Consider the following 17,082-nt stretch of genomic DNA (forward strand, 5'->3'; position numbering starts at 1 on the left):
CAAAGGCAGGTTTTCAATCAAATAATATACAAAAGTTTAACCATATTCAGCAAATACTATTTAATCATTACTTTCTCTTTTACTTTATTAATATATGCTTTTACTTATCCCAATCTCCCAAGTCCAATCGCTTTTCGAGCAACCACTTTTTTCAGAAATAATCCCTAGATGGTGCCATAAACATGTGAAACTTACATTCCATAGGTTATTTGGCTCTTCAGCTTGAACAGAGAGTGAAACAGGAGCTGCATTGTGTATCACATATGATACACACAGCTTTACAGGGTTAAACTTGACATGACGAGATGCTAGAAAAACAGCACGGACAACACAAAATTTGCTGTGTGAACGGCTCCTTGGAAAGCACAGATATTATACACTTCAGCTTTAACTGGAAATGGAAGCAATATTTATTAATCCACAATGAATACATAAAGTCCAGTGTGCAGGTGCATAATCACAAACTTGAAAATTATTTGAGGTAATTTGCACCTATTCTTCTTTTTAAAATATGCAGTACTTATTTGCAAAACCTACCTTCACAGTTTTTTTTTTTTAAAGGAATGTAAACAAAATTATATTACTAAAATTATATGATCTCATAGTAAAATTGCTCATCTGAGTTTAAATGAAAATAAGCAAATGGTGATATAAACAACATGTTTTATCAGTTATAACATTTCAGGTTATGACTGTTCCATTGGCCTTAAACAGTATTTTGTGTGCCAGAAATCTAAACTGTTTGTTGTATAGTTAGAGTTATCATGTAATAATTATGTATTTAAATACATTGCCTAATTTCATACATACTGTAAATAATACGTAAGTATTCTATTATCCTTAAATACTATTAGAAATGTATTACATAAAAAGTAATACCTAGAGTCCACTTTCATTTCCTACAGACACCAAGGGAAATGTAGCCTGTGGTTTAAAATTGTTAAAGAACAAAAAAAAACAATTAAAAATATTTTGCATTTGGAGACATTTGAAATGAAGTTGAACTCATAAGACAATTGTGATGGCACAACTAGAGTTTGGCCTTTACAGCAGAGTTTGAACTGAAATAGAGGTGTTTCTGTAGAAATGATAAAATCTTCTCCCATGCGTCCTCTTGTGCGTATGCATGCGGTTTGGTCTGTCCACCCCACAGCATGACAACTGAAACAACAACAACACAATGTTCAAATGTGTCCTCGCACAGATACATGCACACAATCACACAGATACAGTAAAAATGTATCAATATTAACATTGGAAGAGAACACATCCACTGGGAAAATTGGACTTTTGATTAAGCATGCATACTTTTCTCCTTTGTGTCTTGCAGGATGAAATTGCTTGCACGGAAGTGAGGCGTGTAAGGAGGTTCGATCAGATGACCAGCGCAAGGATATGTCAGGACTTCCAACAAGTGCCGATTTCCTGCCATCTCCATCATCATCTCCATCTGAGTCAACATCAAAGACCCAGACCATGTCAGATCATTTTAATCATGGGATATTTTGTTCTGATAATGTTTCATGAAACCAACGATCATGTAAATAATCATGTCTGTGTTTCTTCACACACAATCGCCTTCTAAAATAAACTAAAACAATCAATAATAGTCTAATTAAAGAACAGCTACAACTGATGTAACTATTTCTTCTCATCATATGTTCTTTACTTCTGTAAGTGGTTAAATCGTTTATTTGGTATTAGGTAATAGCTTCCTACTAAAATTAGGTAATAGCTTTTAGTTTCCTACTAACATTTATACATGTGTATTAATTGGTAGTCAATCTAAAAAGAGTTTATTTAAAACCGTAGTAAAAAAATTATGTGTTTTCATGCAGATAATTTGGGTACGCCTTCCCACAACTCCACCCCATATTACATTGATTGTGGGTTGTATTTTGTTTTCTATAATCACTGTAGCAGCGTTCGCGTTGACGGGTTGTTTAGCGTGTAACATTACTCTTATAAAATGGCAATTATTTAAAAAAATAATGTGTTGTTTGTGCAATTGATTTATTTATAAAATATTAGAAATTTACAAGAAAAAAGTAATTTTTCTTGAAAAAGTTTGTAACTTTAAAAAATCTTGTGTGTCTGCAATTCAGGACATGTCGATGACCGTGAAAACTTGGAATTCATTGATCATCTGTGTAAGTTTACATAAAGATCATTGTGACAGGGAGGAGGGCGGGGCGGGTCGTGATTATACACACCCCGTCCCTTATCAGACTAATTAAGCCTCCGAGAGGGATAAAGGCGGATGGTGGTGCGACAGAGAGAGAACGTTTACGGGCAGCTGTCATCGTGTGTTTGTGTTTGTGTCTTTTGTTTTGAAGTTTTTCATTAAAATATTATTTATATTGTCAAGCTGGTTCTCGCCGCCTACTTTCCCGTATACTCCCTTTACAATCATTTACTTGTATTTATATATTTGCTATTAGAAGTGTGTAGCTGTTATGTGACTATTTTATTTTAATTTTTGTGTCTGGTCCGTTAATGAATAATAATAGATCTATGGATCAGAGGAGAAAACGTGTTTCTAAAACAATGGATATTGGCTGTGAAGCAAAGATAATGAATAAATTATTTAACCTAGATAATGTTTAGCATTAGTTTAATAAACATGGTTATGTTACTAAAACACAATAATGTCTTTCTTTTCTTTTTAGTTTTGTCTTTAACAAAAAAGTGTCTTACATTTTTACATTTATCAAAGGTAAAATAGTATCTTTCTAAAACGATGAGTAAAGTTGCTCTATTTTAGCAAACAGGTTTGTGTTACGTCAATAACGATTTCATATAATTCTAGTTATATCTTTAAGTTTGTTAATTTTTTACTTTTAACACAGAGGATAAAATGTTTTTCCCAAACAAAAAGGTGAACGTTGTGCAGCAAACTCAGTTACTTAATAATGAACAAAGATAGCAAACAAATGGTTTAATAAAAATTAAAAAAACATTGTGAAGCACATCTCTAGTGTAAAGATGATGAACAAACCGTAAAAAAGGTTTAGCATCACGTCATAAATCAATCAATTTGACATTTTGACACATAGTATAGGTTATAACTACTGTCAATGACAATCAAAATTTGTGAACAGGTTTGACCAATTTATTAAAAAGAACCAACTCAGGGGGCCTGGGTATCTCTGCGAGTATTGATGCTAACTACCACCCCTGGAGGGTATGTATCCAGGGCATGCTGAGTGACCCCAGCCAGGTCTCCAATGCAACCAAATTGGCCCGGTTGCTAGGGAGGGTAAAGTCACATGGGGTAACCTCCTTGTGGTTGCTATAATGTGAGGTTCTCGCTCTCGGTGGGGTGCGTGGTGAGTTGTGCGTGGATGCCGCAGAGAATAACGTGAAGTCTCCACACATGCTACATCTCCGCGGTAACATGCTCAACAAGAAACGTGAGAAGATGCGTGGACTGACGGTCTCAGATGCGGAAGCAACTGAGATTCGTCCTCCACCACCAGGATTGGGGCGAGTCACTACATAGGCTTGGGCATGCCAAATTGGAGAGAAAAGGGGAGGGGGAAAAAAGAACCAACTCAAAAGAATGATGCACTCACTAATCAGACATTCCTATGACTACACACAAGAACAATATCTAGCCGAGTAAATATTTAAGAGCAGATAATTTTATCTCCAAGAATTGGACTTGAAAAATTAGCTTTTTTTTTATGAATTTTAAGATTTTACCATTTTCAAATTCCAATTTTCCAAGACCCTGGAACCCTGTAACATGTTCACTGTGACAATACATTTACATTTACATTTACATTTATTCATTTGGCAGACGCTTTTATCCAAAGCGACTTACAAAAGAGGAAGAACATCAGCGAATCATCTTAGGGAGACAGTGGTACAAAAAGTGCCATATTACAAAGTTTTACTATCATCATAATAGTATACAAAACAGATTTAAGTGCAACAAGAAATGTAAATATATATATATATTTTTTTTTTTTTTTTTTTTTTTTTTTATTATTATTGACCGGTTAAGTGCTTTTGGAAAAGATGTGTTTTTAGCCGTTTTTTGAAGATAGAGAGTGAGTTAGCTTCCCGGATTGAGTTGGAAAGGTCATTCCACCACCGTGGTATGATGAAACTGAAAGTCCGGGAAAGTGTTTTGGTGCCTCTTTGTTTTGGTACGACAAGGCGACGTTCCTTAGCCGACCGCAGGCTTCTGGTGGGAACGTAGCTCTGCATAAATGTTTTTAGGTATGCTGGAGCAGACCCAGTGACTGTTTTATATGCCAGCATCAGGGCCTTGAATTTAATACGTGCATGAACCGGCAGCCAGTGGAGAGAGACAAAGAGTGGTGTAACATGTGCTCTCTTAGGTTCATTAAAGACCAGACGTGCTGCTGCATTCTGGATCATTTGGAGAGGTCTAATAGCACATGCAGGAAGGCCTGCAATGAGAGCATTACAGTAGTCCAGTCTAGTTATGACAATACTGAAAGATATGACTCACATCTTCAGCTGATTCAACCGAAGCCCAACTCTGATCATCATCAGCATTCACCAACAGAATTGGACACTTTATTCTCCCAACCTGGGTGCATTTTAATAAAACATAATCTATGTTACAATATATATACACACACACACACACACACACACACACACATATATATATATATATATATATATATATAGAGTGGCAAGAAAAAATATGTGAACCCTTTGGAATTAACTGGTTTTGTATATTAATTGCTGATAAAATGTGATCTCATAATTAAAGTCATAAATATAGACAAAGCACAAAGTGCTTAAGCAAACAACAATTATATTTCATGTCTTTATTGAACACATCCCATTAAACATTAACTATGTTTAACAATGCCTTCGTTCCCAGATGTACAGTAGTACTTTATGTCCGTGCATGTAGTCATATTACTTACCAGTACACTTAAAGAACATATTTTAACAGCCGAGAACAACGTTCTCAATCAAATGCATTATATACTCTGCCAGTATACGAATTCAGATGCAGCTGTTGTACTCACATCCACTTTGAGAGTCGGGTCTGAGGGAATTGGTAAGATTAGGTTTCTGTGGATAATCTGGTTGTCTTCATTCATTTGTAGTTTATTCACATGCCTGCAATTAGCATAGTTTGTTAGTGTTTACCATTTGGAACAGACATTTATTTCTAAATAATGGGTATTGACAAATTAAATGCTTCATATTGTAGATTTAATCACTTGCAAAACTGCTCAATGAAACTGAAAATAGTTGAAGACCCCTGTCTACAAACAGTTTCTAACAACTGACCAGCAGTGAGCTTGACTGACAATTCAGCAACAGTTAAACGGTTGTAAAACTATTAATGTAAATTTATTGTCAAAAGAAATCCATTTGAATATAACAATCTGAAAAAATGCACAGGAAAGTGTTAGCATCCAAATACATGATGATCACATAGTGAATATTTTAGGTATTCGTGTTATTGAAGTAACACTGAGTTGCATCTACATTAGAAGCTGCACGCCACCTCAGAACATTCACTAATAGAAGGTTAAACTTCAGGAAAAGACAGTAAAAGTTTCCTATCTTATTTTTTAACAGAAATTAAGTGGTAGGCCTATTAAAACAGAATTTGTGTCAGCCATTTAAAATATTTTATAATAATAATGGTATTGGTACAACTGTGTATGCATTTAAATACAAAAGATAACTTAAAATATAGGGGCCTGGGTAGCTCAGCGAGTACTGATGCTGACTACCACCCCTGGAGTCACGCCTTCAAATCCAGGGCATGCTGAGTGACTCCAGCCAGGTCTCCTAAGCAAACAAATTGGTCCGGTTGCTAGGGCGGATAGAGTCACATGGGATAACCTCCTCGTGGTCACGATTAGTGGTTCTCGCTCTCAATGGGGTGCATGGTAACTTGTGCATGGTTCACGGAGTGTAGCACACGCCCCCACGTGCTGCGAGCCACGTGATAAGATGCGCAGATTTAAGGTCTCAGAATGGAGGCAACTGAGACTTGTCCTCCACCACCCGGATTGAGGTGAGTAACCGCGCCACCAAGAGGACCTACTAAGTAGTGGGAATTGGGAGAAAATGGGATATATATATATATATATATATATATATATATATATATATATATATACATATATATAAAAGATGTCTTAAAATAATTGGTCAGAGACCTGAAATATCATGAGTTGGCTTTGATGTAACTGTCAGAAGCTTTTTAAATGAGTAACCACGTTTTTTTTTTACATCAATCAATTGTCATGAAATTAGTCAATACAATTATTTTATTTTATAAAAGCATGGAAAATAAAGTGGCTGAATTCACAGTGCAGTGTGACAAAAACAGAAACGCAAGATAAATTACAATAATTTATGATTTTGAAATTAACTGATGCCTACTATTAATTTAACATTAATGTTATTCATGTTGTTAATGGTAAATACAAGTAAAGCCATACAGTTTTTGTTTTTTTGACTACAAACATTAGTCAAGAAATCGAATTAGAATATCATTAATTAGCTACCTGTTTGTAGGCAATTGTGTTTAGGTAAAATGTCTGTGATGGTGGGGTGGGGAGGGGGTCCTTAAGAAGTAATATGGGGTCCAGAGTTTGAAAAAGGTTGAGAACCACTGCTTTAGATGAGGTTTAGTCAGGTTGTATGTTAATAATGAAGTCTGATGTCCACTCACTTTTTCATCTCCTCAAAAACTTCAAAGAGGGATTTATTAACAGGAACCACATGACTTCCACTTATACACACACAGCACTTGGGCTAAAAAGACAGTAAAAAGAGTTATGAGAGACCAGAGATAAGACAAAATGCCAAAAGAATACCAAAAAGCCACATTAAAAATGTAGGTAAATGTGTGTGTGTGTGTGTGTGGGTCAGATTTTGCCTACACTCTGGGGAAGAAATGTCCTTACAAAGATAGTTCAACTTGAAATAACCCACAATGTGAGGACCAGCCAATGTTCTCAATGAGAAAAAGTATATAAATAATGTTGTATTGAAAATGTAAAAATGCAGAAAGACTTGTGAAAGTCTTAGAGAACAGAAAATATAATTAGCTCAGTATAAAGATAATACATGTCAATAGAAAGTCCCCAACATGATAGAAGAACAAACAAGTGTACAAACATGCATGTGTGTAAGCCAAGAAAACCTTGATGACTTTGGAGTAAGCCACCATGCTGATTGTGATTGCACTTCCAAATGATAGACCAAGCATAGCCATGCAATCCTTGTGTACCTTTGGATGATTCTGCAGGATCTGGTATGCTTCCTATAGGAAAAATGTATCTAGTATTAATAATAATTACAATGTATAGAGGGCTTTTCATTGCAAAGCAATTCTTTGGCATGGAACAAGGAAAACAAGCCTGCAGAAAGGCTTGCTGGTAACGGTGAGTTTTGCTATGTCTCGTAAAAGCTTCTAGACAGTCTGCATTATGGAGATGAGAAGGCTGGGGATCTAAAACACTACAGTGGAGGAAAACGACCCCACCCCCGTCACTCACTCGACATTGTGTCGATGTCCTTGAGTCTTCGATCACTGCATCGGATAGAGACTCGACTGGCTGCCACCTTCAGGTCTGCCGCCCAGTCTGAAGCTGACACAGAGCTGACCGCCATGCTTGCCCAGGCCTCCGCGAGCATCGGGTTGTGGAATTACATGACGTCTTTTGGGGCATTGGGGGAGGTTACGTGCAGACTGACACACGCAGCTTGCTTGCACCTGCATCAGCAGTTCACGTACGCGGTTCAGTGTTTGTGCCGTTTTTCTATAGGGACCCCTAGTGTCCCTTCATCGACACAATGTCGAGTGAATGACAGAAGGGGAACATCATGGTTATTGTCATAACCTCCGTTCCCTGATAGAGGGAACGAGACGTTATTTCCCTCTTGCCACAACACTATACTAGCCGCAGAAATGGCTGGACCTTGTCTCGGCTCCTCAGCACAAAACCTGAATGGAGTGGGCATTCCCGCTCCTTTTATACTCGTATGTCCGGGGGAGTGGCATACAAATTCCATTCGGCAATTCTCATTGGCCTTTTCTCAAAGATTTGGAGGTGTTCGGGGCTTTCAAGAGCGACCCCTACATCGTCGTCACTATATCGATACAATGTCACCTTCCCTCCATCAGGGAACAGAGGTTACGACAGTAACCATGACGTTTACTATGGATGAGAAGCATAAACATAGCTAAGATAATGCAATTTAAAATAAAAATTTGAATATTTGTCTTACTTTTTATTTAGCATAAAAACTGTGCATTCTGATTTTTAAATGGAAAATTTTATTTAGTTTTTCAGCCCTGTTGACAGCCCTAGTCCACTTTAGATTTAACAGAAAGCCAGTAATGGTAACAGGACTGTAGTTTGCTTTTGTTTATGTTCTGATTAGGATTCTTCCAGTGCTGTTTAGGATCAACTGAAGCTTAATTAGGCCTTTCCCTTGCAGACCACTTCGGACAGCATAGCAGTTATTGAGACGAGAGAACACAAATGCATAGATAAACTTCTTAGTGTCACAAAACGAATTGATGGCCTCAACCGAGAAATGTTTTTTAGGTGAAAGTAAGCCTATAAACAAAAAAATAAATAATGATCCATATTATGAGCAAAGTTGTAGATTACCTCAAAGTAAGAGGAGTCAACACCTGCTGTTCTCAGCTCATCTGGGATGAGATACTCTAGTGCAAGTGATGCAAAGCCATGAGATGCCAGCAGTGCAGAACGATACTCGACCAAACCTCCACCTCCTCCCCACAGGTCCAGAACTCCAGGGTACGGTCCTGGGCCTAACACACACACCAATTTATACCATGTCATTGACATAAGACAGACCTTATAGACACTGACCCCAAAGTATAATTGGTAATATGAATAAGGTCAAATTTAACCTGGATGATTCTGACTGATGATATATGCTGACATATGTGTATGTACCTGGGGGCAGGAATAATGTTCCTCGTACTGTTTTCTCCCTAACGTCCACCCTCTGCACACCCGGTGCTATGTACCAGCGCTCTGTTTCACAGGTTGCCAGGGCTGTTTTCTGGTTGAAACCTTGAGTTAGGTGCCCATGGTATACTGAAATGTGAACTACCATCGGTGTGAGGATGTCTCTCTTACGCAACCTTGAATTAAGAGATCAGTGGAATTATGAAAGGGGTCCAGTTTGGGGCTATGAAAGGGGCCCTTGGTACAAAAAGGTCTAAAATACCTGAGTCCACCTCGGCTTCCTGGTATGGGCCTCATGCTCCACAGCAACCCCATCGGCTCTATGCCTTCATAAGTGCCTCCCAAACTTTCATCTTTGGCCACTAAATGTTAAAATAGTGGGGAGGAAAGTTAAAAGTGTTTATCTGTACAGCAAAAAGACATGTGATTTCCATGACATAAACTTATTAAGTCGTGTTGTGGTAGCACTAGTATCAAATATGCACATGTGTGATTGATTCAACAAGTCATCAAAATCTCACTAGGTAACCAATGTTGGCAACCCTACATAAGCCAATCCTATATTCCCAGTAGAAAATTGAAAAATAACACCTGTCACTGTTCCATGTTCATCACTCTTATAGTGTCCAAACGCCTCCCAGAAGTCCTTGTCTTCTGATTGATGTATAGAATGAAGCGTCACCTCTTGATTTGGCAACAAACTCATTACGACAATCTGAAACTTCTCATCTACCAGTCCTCGAGTGGGATGCACAGACAAAATTGGACATGTCCCTGTCTCAATGCTCAGTGTCCTAGAGAGAGTTTATATAAGAGATTAAGAACTGTATGAAAGATTTCAAAGAATTCTCTATACAATTATATTGTGTATACACTTCAATTGACCAATTTCACTGAAGTTGATGGTAAATATACAGGGTTAAATTAGAGGTTGACCTAAATGGGTATTTTAATGTCCAATTTCTAGAGAGCAGGCAACTAATGGTCAATATAATATCAATATACTATGATAACTAAGGTGATTTAATAATAGCAAATGAGATGTACACAAAATTGCTGCTTACTTTGACGCTTTACACAATATTTACTAAAAAGTTGCTCAAATATAATTAAAACCGATTTAATTATCCATTGACAAGACTGCCAGTTGATTTTGGATAGGTAACTTCTGTTTATCAACCATGCATTATGCTGATAATCAAAAAATGGCCAACAATCGGCTGAATAATCGACTTAGTCGATATCTCCTATCATAGGTGCTTCTGAAACTGCTTAAAAAATATTACCATGGATCATTAATTTCACCAAATACTGTTATTGTTAATGCAGTAAAAATGTGAAAAACATTTTACTAAACTAAAATAAATTCAGCAAACCTTGCTGAAACAATTCTAATGGTTTCCAATACAAGTGGCGCCTGATTGCTATGCAATTTGCGAACGGATAACAATAACTTCGAATAACAGAGAGGACTGTGGGCATTCACCACTGAGGCAAACAGATTGATTTCTGCTTTTCCGAATATTTCCCAAATCATCAGTATAGTTTGAGGATGAAGTCTCCATTCGCCAAGTATCACCCCTTAGCGTGACAGTAGGCCCGCGCCGTAATTCAGGCAGCCTGGGACAACGTCACTCTCAGGGAGAGATGATGCTCCCTCCATAGGTGAAGGTGACGCATTATTCTAGACAGTGGCGGTGAATTAATTCCGTCTTGGTTGTTTATATATGCCCCAACTGTCATGTTGACTGAGCAAACCAAGACATGACAGCTCACTATTTCTGACTGAAAGCCTTTAAGGCTAGTATTATCTAAGCGGTATATGTGCCACGCCCTCCTCACACCTGTCCAGGTGCCAAAAGTTGGGCATCCATCGCACACCGCCCCCCCAACCTGTGTTGGAAGCATCCGTGGTCACTACTTTCTGTCTGACAACTTGGGACTTCGAGTACTAGAGGGGACAGTGGGTATTCTCCACTGAGGCAAATAGATACATTTCTGCTTTACCAGATATTTCCCAAATCCTCAATACAGTTTGAGGTTGAAGTCTCCTGAATTCCACCTTGGCGGTTTATATATGCCACAACTGTCCTGTTGTCTGAGCGAACCAGGACATGACATTTTGATATTTCTGACTGAAAAGCTTCAAGGCTAGAAATACAGCCGATAGCTTTAGGCACTGTGTGACACTTGCCCCTGCAGTAAAATGTCCGTGGTGCTAAACAGCGGCAGGATATAGTGATGCGCATGCGTCCTTGGTGCTAAGCATGTCGCGTCACACAGCGTTTCAGCCAGCACTGAAGAGGTCTCATGTGTAAGAGACCTAATGGAATGACTGCGGATGCCGCTGACACAAATCCCAATGCTTTCTGAAACAAGTTTCAGTGGAAATGTTCTCCCCAGTTTGAACTGAGACAGACACTGTAAAATGTCTGAAGCAGTAAGTCTGTGCTGGTATAACAGGTAGTTCAAGATGCGCATGCCGCTCAGTCTCAGAGGGGCGAGAACTGTATCAATGCACTTTGTGAATGTGTGAGGAGCCAAAGACAGTCCGAAGGGCAGGACTTTGAACTGATATGAAACCGTGGAAAACAGAATGCCATTGAAAAGGGGTAGCCGGTGTGCAAAATTGGATCGTATAACCATGTTCTATCATTTTTGCACCCATTCTGAAATACCCGTTAGGGCTCGCCACACATCCGTTTAATGGGACAGAGGGCAATTTGGTTTGCTAAACGTATGATATGATGCGATGCTCACTATAGGGAAGCGGTTCACATAATGTGTGTGCTTTGAAGAGGAAAAAGGGGCTCTTTATTGAGAATGTGTGAGCATCTTGTGCATTTGCAACGAATGCTGTATTCTTTTTTGCACTTATTGCATTTTTATTGCATTTATTTAAGTGCAAGACACAGAAACAAAATTTTTAACAATATTGTGCACAACAATATCCCTTTCCCGACAAACAATAGTGGGGAGATGGGAAACAGTGTTTTGTGTCTCTCCAATCAAGCCTTTTTTAGAGCAGACCCGGAGGGTATCGCGGGCTCTGCTTTCCACTTCAAAGGGTTGTGCCCGTCAGGAACGGTTTTGCGGCACGTGCTGATATGCATGTGCCTGTGAGGCAGCAGGTATGGGGCTTTTATTCGGGTGCTGGCTCGAAACAGAGCGGCAGCGAACCGGCTGTGATATACTCTATGTGGGCATAACGTGTCTCATAGCCTGTTACTGCTGCTGAATCGCGACGTAACGCTCAGCAAACTTGTTCTTAGAACCACCAAAAAGGCCAGCTGGAGACACTGGAGCATCCAAAAGAGTGGCTTTTTCCTTATCACTCATTTCTGCCCTGGAGCACCGCCATTGTGTGGAGTGCTGATCCAGCTTGTTCTGCTATTGTGTAAGCTTTTCCCGTCAGTGCGGACATTTGTCGATACGGTTTGGAAGGATGTGCATGTTACTTGCTGGGCAGAGGTGTGCCGCTACCGCCTCCTCCACGGGGTGTAATGGGCATCGCTGTTATCTTTCCCATGATCCACTTTAAAAAGGATGGCGTCACTGCGTGAGCACGCTGTATAAGGTCGTGCCAGGACTTGAATAGTTCATTATGAACTTCGGGGAAGATTTGTGTGGGATGCTGCCAGACTGCTGGAACCATTCATCGAGGTGAGACTGTTCAGGTTCCTCTGGGGAAGACCAGTCAGAGTGAAGCTCTTTGACTGCCCTTATACTCTACACCTGCTGACGTGCTGTGGAGAAATAGGATGCTGATGTCCGTTCATCAGCAAAGCGTCAAGCAGCGAGGCGGAGAGATGTTCACCGGAGCACTGCAGGGGAGCGGAGAGTCTTCTTGCTGCCGTGAAGATTCCGTCCACTGACTAGTATGTATTGATGGCGAAGGGTAGAGGGCTTCGAACTGGTGGGGCTAAAACACCATAGCCACTATTAGAATATTGCATTTTCATAGAGAGGTTTTAAATAGGTTGTGTATGAAGGCACTCCCCATATGCGTTACTACGCAATGTCAAGTGGACTGAGTCGTAAGGGAACTCATGGGGTAGAATGCCCCTGGACCCCCCTAGATAGGTTTATTAGGCAGTTTTTGAATAAATCCTGCATGTGCCCCTGTCCACTACAGATTCAAGTGCAGTGTGTATTGGGCCATATTCTATTAGGATTTAATGGTTCGTATTGGGTTCCATTACAGTTATGTATCGGTCCCTAATATCGGTATCCAATAGTATCCAGCTGCAGACCTGCAGCACCAGCAGTTTCAGAACAGCAGCGCCAGAATGGATGTGAGGGGCGGAGTTGTTGACAACGAGATAAGCATGGTGGAGAACACGGCGAGTTGTTTGTAATGTTTTTGCCACTATGTGGTGAATAATTATCGTATATATTAACATAAGCGTTTATCTGCTAAATACTGAATCTGTGCATGGCTTATTATCTTATTAAAGCTTGAATTTGTTGTCATGCTTTATTGTACAGTATATTTTTTTCTGCAGACTGTTCGGTTACTTTTCGGATTGTGTGTTGTAAATGGGCCTTGCGATGAAGTTTTGAAGACGTTTATTATTTATGAATATAAATGCATGCTGTGACAATTGTTACAAGAAAGACCCAAATACTGGTGACTGCTGTGATTCTTTGCAAATTTTACATTTAATAAATATTAAAATTACATTTTTCTTAAACATTCTCTAATGAAGGAGCTCCCAGTACTCCGACACATGACAGAAGCTGTGAAATGGCTCCTTTCCAACTGTCATCTGCTCAGGGGCCCAGTGGAAGAGCCTCTTTTCCTTACAATGGATGAAGAGGACAAGGAAAAGGCCCTCAACAATCTCCTGGAACAATCAGAAGCTTCCAAAGAGCCCTTCACATTTCATTTTGTGTTCAGCGATGACATGGGGTTATTTTTGCAGGAATGTCATGACAAAATGGGCCTAAGAGTGAATTGTTCATTTGAGGAATTTTATTTTAAATATTTGTTGTATAAAGTTAGATTTTTGTTAATTTTTTATTATATTGCTGTTTGTTGTTGTTGTTTTTATGTTTTGTTTTTTATAATATCTAGTTGTATTGTAGTTATATTTTTATTGAAATGTTTTAGTTTTCAAATAGAAAAGTGCATGCTGCAAATGTTCTTGGCTTTGGAATAAACATTTATTCTGAATGTTGTGATTAAAGTATATTTCATATTAAATGCCCATAAGTTTCTTTAAGCATTCTTTCTAACATCATGAACAGGAAATAATACTCACATAATACAATTAAATGGATAACATTATACAATAATATTACACAATATTAATGTTTTAAAATGCTTATTGTACTGTACCTTACTGTATCATTATAACGTATACATGTATGAACTGAAAAGTGGCCTTATTTAAAAGTATGACATTTCGCATACTAAAAGAAAATTACGCTCCAAAACTGTAGGTGGCGTGACTCCGTAAAGAACGTATGCTCCGCCCCTCACTTCCATTCTGTGTCTGTGATTCTGGTGCTGCTTCAGGTCTGCAGCTGTATATTTCTCATGGTAGCAACTAATAGCATGCCAACACATTACAAGTAGAGACCCACGGCAGGGACCAATAAAACCAATACAAATACCATAATAACCATTAGAATATCTGTGAGGTTTCTGTTGTTGTTTGTTTCAACAAGGAAACAATAAAATACTTTTTACACTGTTTTAGGCACATCCCATATCGAATTACTACAGTAACTACATTAACTATTATTTTTAAACCATAGTTACCATGGTGAATTTTTGTAAGTGACATGCCTGCAGAAATATGAACTCTACCTCACAGGAGCAAACATGACTTTATATCAGATGTTTCTCCTGAGATGAATGTCCGATATCAGACTCTGGTCCGAGTTTACAGCATACTGTCTGTGCAAAACAACAACAACAAAAACAAACGAAAGTTAAATGGTACTCTATGGAGCCAGAAATATGACAAAACAATTTGAATTAGAATTGTGTAAATTTTAATGATAGACTTTTGAATTTTAATTATAAGTGTGATTTTGCCAAATGTGATATTACGTTGTATTTTAAATAGAGTTAAACTCCAATCCTGGACATTTCATATTTAACTAAATTGAATTATTTTATTTTTTTATGGCACAATTTTATAAATATGTCTTTTCAAACAGCACATTTTTGGTTCTGAATTCTTAAACAGTAAATATTCCTTTTAAAAAAAATACAGCTTCAAGTTTTCAAGATGAAGAACACATTCAGAACACCAAATGCAGAAATTCAGATCTACAGAAAGTGGGTCAGAGGTCAAGCTTCCATGTTCCACAGGGAAGAGTAGAGGGTCTCGGAAAAATCGAATGGAGCATTTTGGCCAATTACAGGTTGAGGTGCAATAATTCTCTGGTGCGAGCGTGATTCAAAAGGTCGCCATTCTGACCATGAAGTGGTTCTTAAAATTTTATGATTTATATTTTTATGGTTAGCACGTTAGCACATTCTCAGCACATGAGACATTTGTCTAAGCGGTCTCTAGTATTTATTTTAGTATATTACAATAAATTACATTTAGTATGAAAGTATGCGTAAGAGTAAGCATCACATAACTCAATAATGAATGTAATTCTGCTTCATTCTGTGATCGGAATCCACATCAGATCCATGTCGGATGTTATTTCAAACACTTGTTGTTGTTTGTAAGTGCGTTTTGAACTCAAGATATGAATAAGATTTAGCAGGCGTGATTACATTAAACGATTAATTTCATGCAAATTGTTGCTTATTGTAAGACATTTAATGGCTAATTTACACACTGAACTCCAACAAACGTTACAAACACAGGATGACTGTCATTCTCACATGGAGAGTGCACATCCCTTTTGATCATTAAGCCATTTATTTTTTGTTTGATTATCAGAATCATTTTAAACTGAACATTTCACTTGTTCTTGTCATAAATCTTCAAAGCTGCAAAATAAGTTTAAACAAACCAAAATGCTCCATTCGACTTTTCCGAGACCCTCTACTCTTCCCTGTGGAACACAGAAGCTTGATCTCTGACCCACTTTCTGTAGATCTGAATTTCTGCTGTTTGAATTTTAGAATATTGAATTGGTGTTCTGAATGTGTTCTTCGTCTTGAAAACTTTAAGTTGTATTTTTTTAAACGGAATGTTTACAGTGTAAAAATCAGAACCAAAAAGACATGTTTGAAAAGACATATTTATAAGATTGTGCCATAAAAAATACATTTGGTTAAACATGAAATGTCCAGGATTGGAGTTTAAAAAATTCAAATTCATCCCTATTTAAAATACAACGTAATATTACATTTGGCAAAATCACACTTATAATTCAAATTCAAAAGTCTATCATTCAAATGTTCACAATTCTAATTCAAATTGTTCTGTCATATTTCTGGCTCCATAGTACTCCGGTCCTACAAACTGAACGTAACATTTCATCATCACACTAGAATGAAAACCATAACACAACTGACGTGCATATGAGTTAAAGTTGTGTTTGTTGGTTAATGAGTTGATTAAACCGGAAGATAATCAGCTTAATCCGACTGAGTGTTTACCTTCAGAAAATCAGTGTTAATACGGAATAATTCAGAAGATATCTTCCTGAGTCGTCAGAAGTTTAGGATGTCCAAATATCTGTAATTAAATAAACATATCCGGTCTTGAAGTAAGCTGTTTGCACAAGCATTGTGCAGATTGTGAAATACAACCTTTGACACCGAATCAGTGTTTCTGGGTTCACAGCACACACAAAAAAGAAAAATGTTTAGAGCCCGTTAGAGGAATTTTTTCTTCTTCAAATGTCTTATATTTATCTAAAACCTTTTTAATAGTAACTGTTGACCTTCTAAATCCGATATAAAGCGGAAGTTTAAAACACCAAACGTTTTTTTTTGTATGCGTCTCTCTCCGCGTTGTTTTTCTAAGTAAACGTGCTCGAGGGCGCTACTCGGCCCGATTATATCATCATCAAAATATTTATCAGCAGCCTATCAAATCTGTATGAATCGTGAGATGTCAATTTTCATGAAGATTTACGCTAGTTCTCCACATTGCTGAATCAGTTCAGAGAATTAATTCAACTGCAAGAGGATGTT

General features: G+C 38.0%; 1 protein-coding gene across 1 annotated transcript; it reads right to left on the reverse strand.

The window, feature by feature from the left end:
* Positions 1-392: 392 nt before the first annotated feature.
* On the reverse strand, positions 393-16,675 carry LOC127637228 (peroxisomal succinyl-coenzyme A thioesterase-like). Its single transcript, XM_052118183.1, has 12 exons — positions 16,543-16,675; positions 14,782-14,871; positions 9,558-9,760; positions 9,229-9,328; positions 8,952-9,142; positions 8,640-8,803; positions 7,163-7,282; positions 6,689-6,771; positions 5,019-5,112; positions 4,484-4,564; positions 1,309-1,450; positions 393-1,161 (listed from the first exon to the last, which is right to left on the reverse strand). The coding sequence occupies exons 2-12, from the start codon at positions 14,796-14,798 to the stop codon at positions 1,031-1,033; spliced, it is 1,326 nt and encodes a 441-aa protein (XP_051974143.1). The 5' UTR covers positions 14,799-14,871; positions 16,543-16,675; the 3' UTR covers positions 393-1,030.
* Positions 16,676-17,082: the final 407 nt, after the last annotated feature.

Source organism: Xyrauchen texanus, chromosome 45 (assembly GCF_025860055.1).
Source record: "Xyrauchen texanus isolate HMW12.3.18 chromosome 45, RBS_HiC_50CHRs, whole genome shotgun sequence".
Lineage (NCBI taxonomy): Eukaryota > Metazoa > Chordata > Actinopteri > Cypriniformes > Catostomidae > Xyrauchen > Xyrauchen texanus.